Below are 7501 nucleotides of genomic sequence, written 5' to 3'. Positions count from 1 at the left end.
TATCGCGTGGTGGGGATCATCCATGTTGCTACTAGTGGTGGAGATAAGGTTGTAATCCTGAGAGGCCCCGGAGACGTTTCTTGGGTTTTTGTATATGCTCTAACTCGGCGCTGACTGCTCCGCGTCGTGGACTGAAGCTCTTTTTGTCTCGGAGCGACACAGAGGCGGTAGACTCTGCGGAAAAACTTCACGTTTCCCTGAAATTGAAGGCGAATTCGGGCCGGGGGGGAGGACTGGTAATCCTGAGGGGGGAAGAAAGACGGTGGTGGGAAATGGCCACTCAGGTGGAGGCTCTCCTACCCGGCAACCCGCTTGCTCAAGCGAAGGAGCACGGTAAAGTGATCCGCAGTGAGCCTAAGGAGGAGGCGAGCGGCCGGGGCGACGGGGCCAAGCGGCAGACGGGTGTCGCCGATCAGGGGAGCGGCGGAGGCGGCAGCAGCAGTCCAGGACAGGGAGGGACCACCGGCTCGGAGGAGCAGACCTCCAAGCGGGCGACAGAGGAGAGCAAAGGCGGCTGTGACAGCGAAGACAAGCTAAGCGAGGAGGGAGTTAAAGGCGGCGGTGGCAACAAAAAGGAGTTTACTGAAGCTCCCCCGCCCAAGGTGAACCCGTGGACGAGGAAAATGAATGCTGTGACCGTGGTCAGCGTGAATGGACAAGCACACCACGGTCTGTACCCTCCCTACGTGTTGATTTACTGGCTGTCAGTGTTGTGTTTAGTGTCTGCCTGCACAGGTGTGGTCGTCCTGCTTGCACAGGGGGAGTCATGGGGGTGATTTATTGAACCAAAAAGAAAGGAAAAAAGAGAGGCAACAGAATTGATGAACAAGCTCTAACTGTGGTATTTTGCAGGCTGGTTATATTTGGAGTTAAAGCCCTCCCTCCACAACCTCATAGTGAAGGCTATTCTTGGGGGAACATGGGTGGCTGATTGCACAAGTGAGCACACCCTTCCCAAAAAAAAGTAAAGGTGCTCCAAAGTGCCTGCAGCTTTTCTGAAATTTAAAGGTGCAGTTCAGGGATCCGGTACCCCAAATAGCCCTTCACTTGCGTGGACGTTTTATGGGCACTGTGTGTTGTGGTGCAAAGGTTGTGAAGTTGCTCACTGGTGTGTCATCAGATCGTGCATTTTCTTTTACTTGAGAGAGTTTTGGTGTCTCTTTCTTGGGGCTTTTTAGGAGAAGGAGCGTATTAATGTTTAGCGATGTCATCGTGCATGCTTGCTTGCATAGACTTTAAACTTTCAAGTTAGGAGGAGAAGACTGGAAGGAGAAGACTTCTGTCTTGATGATCTCTCTCCCCCTTCTTCTGCTGACACCCACCCTTGCATACAGCCACATCTCTGCTCTGCTGACCCACACCAAGCTTGCCAAATATTTAAACCAGTATTTACTACTGTTTGCTTTTGGGACCGGTTTCGACACAGCATCAACCGCATCAGTCGATCGAGACATCCGCCCATGTCTCTCGCATTGCATCAATTAGCTTTAAAGGCACGAGTATGCTCGGTTGTGTAGCAGCTTAGCTGGCTAACAATAGCACACTGACTCCCTTTTTGGCCTAGTCCTTGGCCGGGCCCTTCTCATTCAGATGTTAGCCTAGCTCCCATGTGGCTAATACTCGCTTCCGATCAGCCCGTGTAAAGTACGTCAGCCTCTCAGTCGTTTAGAGAGCCCTCCTCGGTGCTAAAATTCTTGTCAAACCTGAAACATTTGGTGGTTTAAGCTCTAAAAACGAGCATGTTTGTTGTGAGACGTCACGTGTTCACTCCACGTGTTCCCCTAGAGAAAGGCATGAGAGCTGTTAGCTAGCTAGCTGTCTGCTTGGGCGACTTCGCTGCATTAGAGGGCAGATGTCGCATGTGGCGGTCTTGCCTGAGGCGGTCCGGGGGTTTTCGTGGTAAAGAAGCCGGTTGTCACGCCGTGCATGTGTTGTCAGAGTAAAACCCGGTACCTAGTCTGCTCCTCCACCCTGCTAGGTGTCGTTAGCTTGGAAGCTAGCAGGCAGATTTCATCGTGGATTTTATCTTATCGATCAGTGATCTAGAAAACTGATTACTATTATATTTTTGTCTGTAACAATTCACACGAAGTTGCCCCAGAATCCACACCGCTTGTCGATAATCTATCAGGTGGAGTGATAATTGGTGATGCACATGTAGGGGACAGTTCCCTGTCCTGTTAAAGCAACGTGGTTTTCATGTCTCACAGCCATGCGTGATTTCCTGCACGCCGGCTGTGTTGCAGCCGCTCAGTCAGGTCCGAGTCTTTGTTTGCACAAGAGCTGAAAGCGTGTGTAACTCATGCAGACTTCAGCCTGTACTCAGGGTGGATTGGATTGCTTCTTGCTCCTAAATCTGTCACATCAGCACATGAAGAGCCAGTTTGTAGCTTGCCAGGCAGCATTGCCCCCCTCCACCCCTTCTTTATCCTGATTGAAACCGGTTTGCTGGTTGACTTTTTGAGGCAGTGGCTCTAAACCTTTTTGTTTTCTTGTTTACTTATGATTCAAGGCCACTACCAGTGTTGCTGGGAAGTTCTAGTCACAGGTTTTTGTCTCCATGACTTATGAGCAGTTCCCTGAAAATAGATTTCAGTTTTTGGGTATGTAGGTAAACCATGTTTTTGGGTTGGGCAGTGATATAGAAATATGTCTACCATGAGGAATTTTTAATTCTTCTGTGTTTTTTGTCATTCCAACACTTTCATTCGCAGGAAGTGAAACTAAGTTTTGCACACAGGTCCCAGGCAAAAGCCAAGAAGAATGAGAACACATAAGGAATATGTACAAAAACAAACTTTTTTTTTGTGAGAAAGTTTAGCATAAAATATGTCAACATACAAGTGTTTGCTTTTGCAAAATAGTTTTAATAACACACATATATGATGTTTACGACTCAGATGTTTCACAAGGACTGAATTTGGTCCAAATAAGCTATTTTATATTAATTGAAGAAATGATAAAATAAGTCTTTGTGGTTGTGTGGTTCCAGAACTTTTGGCTCAGTTTGATCCACCACACAGACAAATTCCTGACATAAAACGCTAGAGTTTTGATTTCAAAAACAAAACAATAGGTCAAGATTTTGCTCCTTAGCTAGTCAGAGTCATTGGTGGGAATAATCCTACTCTTAAGTGGAGTTCTGTAAGTGGGATATTTTAAATAGCCAGGGGATGCTTGTGGGTGTTTTTTGGCCATCTCTGATGGCTGTTGAACCGATGTTACTTTGCCAAACCCTGGCAAACCTTTATGTTGGTCTGGCTTTGCATCAGTGTCACCTTAAAAAGCTAATAGAAGTAGGCTTATGATTAGTTTCAAGTGATCATTTAGGGAAACTAAGATCCCCTCCGTCATGGAAATTGGTAAGACAGAAGGTGGAAATGGAGTTTAAAACCCTGTAAGCGATCACACTGTAGTTTCTAATCAGCCGTTTGTACTCTGTGTGTCCTTGAACAAGATCCTGGAATTCTGTTATGGATAAAGCTAGAACCTGCATGACTGGGAATGGTTATCCACATGTCACAGTGGGAGTATGTTGCTATATGTTAAAAGCGGATTTCGACAAGATATATAAAAAAATTTTCCCCATGGTTCAGACTGATTTGGTTTCATATTAATGTCAAGTTTACCTTGAGTTTTCTAACCACACCTAATGTGTGCAAAGTAGCATAACATAAATCCTGTTACATATACAGTCATAATTACCGTTACCATCCACCATTTAAAAGAAAGATCATCAGCTGACTCATTATGAACATTTAACAGGAGTGAGAGATAAAATGTTTGACCCAGTAAGGACCTGGATGGGTAGTTGCTCCATGTCATCGTACAGAGTTCAGAGAGGACATTCTTATCAGACCTTTGAATTTGCTGTCCTAGAGAAAATACGAGACGACACTCTGGTTGAAATTTAAAGGCATGTGTAACCTTTCTGTTCAGAGATGATGGATCAAAATTAGTAAAGCGCAGTTTTTATTTGTTAGCTTCAGTGTAAGACTGTTAATATTTGTAGTAAACATGAGTGGGGCTGTTCTCCAGGGAGTGTGGCTTCATGTTTACTCCCCAAACCACCACTGGCGCTCAAGCACACCACACCAGTTTCCCCCAGACTGGCGTGTAAAGAGTAATGACCACAGGCTTAAAGGTGCACTGTGGAGTTACCATGAGCACACAAATTATGTTTACATCCGGTGTTGTGTACCAAAGCACTTTCTTGGGCTCCTTAAGATATGGCAAATGTTTAAAGCATTTCCTTTCTCATCAATCATTTCCAACAATGGCTTGTTGAGTATATTTAAATTGAGACTTCCCAGAAAGTTGATTCTGTTCATTTGGATGTTGCGTTTTCAGTGGGAGAAATGTTTCGGCACTCATCCAAGTGATTTAGTGTGTCCAGATGAACAGAATCAACTTTTTGGGATTTCCTTAATTGCAACCATGCTTTTCAGTGCCTTTGGCATGTCTTTAGGAGAAGTTTGTATGTTTGTTTGTTTTTTGTCCACATGCATGACACAACTGCTCTGTAGACCTACTGGAAGTCAAAACTCCCACAGGGTACACTATATCTTGATCTCCTTCACTTTCTTTGTGGAGCAGGGGGGGGACTGTGCCAGTGTTGTGTATGTGTGTGGCATCTGATTTTTAGCATCTGTTATCCACTTGATGGGACACCACCATCCTCAGTTGATTTTTTTAATGGTAGCGCAAAAATCAGAGCTTCCTGTCTCTTTTTTCCTACTAGACAAATAAATGACCAGGTACTAATATTGGTCCTTAATAAATTTAAGCTGCTCATCAAACAAGGATCGTATCCTCGTTTGAGTTGGACGTAGGCTGACTCCACTGCCATGGACTTCATGCTGATGGGCTCTTTTCTAGTGACGGGTGACGGGTTGAGCCATTACAAGAAACTCTGTGGCTTAACAAAGACTGCAGTACAAGACGGGGTGGAGTTGTAGTTCATTTGTGGGTGGAGAATCTTCACAGACAGCTGATTATATTTGATTTTTGTCACAAAGTAGTTGGTCGATGCAATATTTTAAACTGTGAAACGATGAAAGCTCCATTTGTAACATGAACACGTTTGCATGTGTACCCCACCACTGCTGCCTGTAGGAAATTTAACAAAACCAGGTGAGGGGTGCGATAACTTTGTGGCTTGCAGTTGTCAACCCTGCCAACCCCATGAGCTGTTTTTGTTTCTACTTCCTGTCCTGTTTACTTTTTTCCACTTCAGCAAAGTACATTTAAAAAAATCCAGTCTACCTTCACTATTACTGAGAGAGGTCTGACCTAGAAGCTGAAGCTGATGACCTTTAGATTTCTTTAACATCTGTAGTATGTTGTTTTGTGTCTTTCTCAGGCAAAGTAGGGCAATTAAAAGTGTTTTCCAGCTAATTTTCAAAGTAGTTTTGGTGATAACAAAAATCAATTAGCTAAAAACAAGGTGATATAGAGAGCTGACCAATGTCCAGTGCATAAAAGACTTGTAATTAGGAGCAAAGTGCAGCCACTTTGGCTAAACCACTCTCTTTCCTGTCCTCCTACAACACCTCACTGCTCTGTTCTGGCTCTGTGGGTGTTGCTTCTGGTACTAATAAAATTAAACAAGTTTAGTTTGCAGTACCAGGGCTGTTTTCTGGAGAGATTTCACTCCAGTTATTTACCATGACTTTAGTGTTTCAACCATCCATCCATTGTTTTCGACGGTCATAATAGCAGCACTCTAAGCAGAGAAGCCCAGACCTGACTTAGCCACCTTCTCTTTTAGCTTTTGTTCTTCAGCTCCTCTGTAATCTCTCCAGTGTATACTAGGTCTGCCCTGGGCCGCCGCCTAGCAGGACATATATGAAATGCTTCATCTAGGACAGAGGTCCCCAACCTTTTTTGCGCCACGGACCGGTTTATGCCTGACATTATTTTCACGGACCGGCCTTTAAGGTGTCGCGGATAAATACAACAAAATAAAACTAGTACCGGTACCGAAAAAAGATTTATTCATAACACACGTGAAAAGACCCAGGAAAACAGAGTTAACGATAAAAACGATAACAAAATAACGCTGAAAACCGATAAACCCTGAAAACCACACATTCTACACCTGAGCCTCAACTCTCGCGGCCCGGTACCAAACGACTCACGGACCGGTACCGGTCCGAGGCCCGGGGGTTGGGGACCGCTGATCTAGGAGGCATCTTAGCCAGGTACCTGAACCACCGCAACTCACAACTTTCAATATGCAGGAGTTGTTCTATACTGAGCCCTTCCCGAACAGCCAGACACCCTTTAGAGGAAATTAATTTCCAGCACTTGTATCCAGTCTTATTCTTTGGGTCACTACATAATTTTAATGTGATTGGCAATAACAGATTCAAAACGTTCAGTATGGATGTTCCTGGTAGTTAGTCTAGTCTAAAAGTCAGAAAACAATAAACTGAGGGCGGACTAATGGCTAAACTTTGGTAATGCAAATATTTCGTGTGTATTTAAGGTTAATGCTGTCTAATAATCAAAGTGTATTAAATGTTGCTTTAATGTGTTGCACTTTGTGTTGTACCTAACATTGCGTCCACTCCCTGAGCTACAATTTGGATGGGTAGCATGGTTATGTTGGTATACTCCTCTATAATTGAGCTTCAAATTTACAACTTCACAGATGGAAGAGAGACACTGTCATCTGTTGGGAATTCAGTGTTGGCTAATGGTGTCGAAACAGTAACAGGGCTGACTCGTTGTGGATCTCCCTAACATTGATATGACTCTTTCTCTCATTTAGAGATCAGGAGTTGGTGTTTTTCTTCACTCGGGAGTTTTGTGTGGGTGTAATGTTGCGTTCCATTTACCCATTTCCAGTTAAACGTAGTTGTAGTAGGACTGGAGGTGCAGTGCATCTGCTGTGTTGTGTGATGAAGTCATGCTAACATGAACACACCAGCTAATCATAGTCTTGAATTGTCCTTAATTACTCAAATGTTCTTGTGTTTTTGAGAATTGGCACATTTAAAAGTATAACCTGGAGAGTTGTGGTTTAGTGCTGACATTGGTGTACACAGCCACAATTTTTGAGGTGATTTATACATTTTTCAGCTCAAAGCGCCTAAATGATTTAAAGTGTTATTTTCTTTTTGCTGTTGTGGTAATTGTCAGATGAGGTGTGACCTTAGCTTGGCTGGGGAGTCTGAAACAATCGGCAGATCTACAGAATACATGCAAATATAGATTGAGCTCAGTGCATTAGCATTCCTATAGCACGTACAGAAACCTTTGAGTAGAGGAAGGCAGTTCAACTGTCTTCTCTTTATAATTTGCATCACATGCCTTTAGTTTATTTACTTTCTATTGTCACCACTTTAGATTGTTTATTTTTTAGCACACTATTTGTATAAGATTATGTGCTGCTTTTGTTTCTGTAGCATGGTATGGTTTTCATCTCACCTCTCAGTTGTAAATCTGAAGTACTCTGGTAGTTTGTGGCTATTCAGAGCTGCTCAGCGCTTTGTAG

The 7501-nt window shown here is 43.7% G+C and overlaps 1 protein-coding gene across 7 annotated transcripts in view; it reads left to right on the top strand.

Moving 5' to 3' along the window:
* The window catches only part of larp1 (La ribonucleoprotein 1, translational regulator), a 56124-nt gene continuing 48623 nt past the window's right edge, over positions 1 to 7501 (top strand). For all 7 annotated transcript variants that reach the window (XM_085470822.1, XM_085470821.1, XM_085470820.1 and 4 more), the window contains exon 1: positions 1 to 669. In XM_085470822.1, coding sequence (XP_085326948.1) covers positions 273 to 669 — 397 coding nt within the window. In that variant the 5' untranslated portion in view covers positions 1 to 272. The remainder of the gene's footprint in view (positions 670 to 7501) is intronic.

Source organism: Copadichromis virginalis, linkage group LG10, assembly GCF_057382275.1.
Source record: "Copadichromis virginalis isolate Kocher_CV1m ecotype Utaka linkage group LG10, C_Virginalis_male_GT1.1, whole genome shotgun sequence".
Classification (NCBI taxonomy): Eukaryota; Metazoa; Chordata; class Actinopteri; order Cichliformes; family Cichlidae; genus Copadichromis; species Copadichromis virginalis.
The sequence above is the reverse complement of the archived record's forward strand: the minus strand, read 5'-3'. Positions and strand labels throughout refer to the sequence as shown.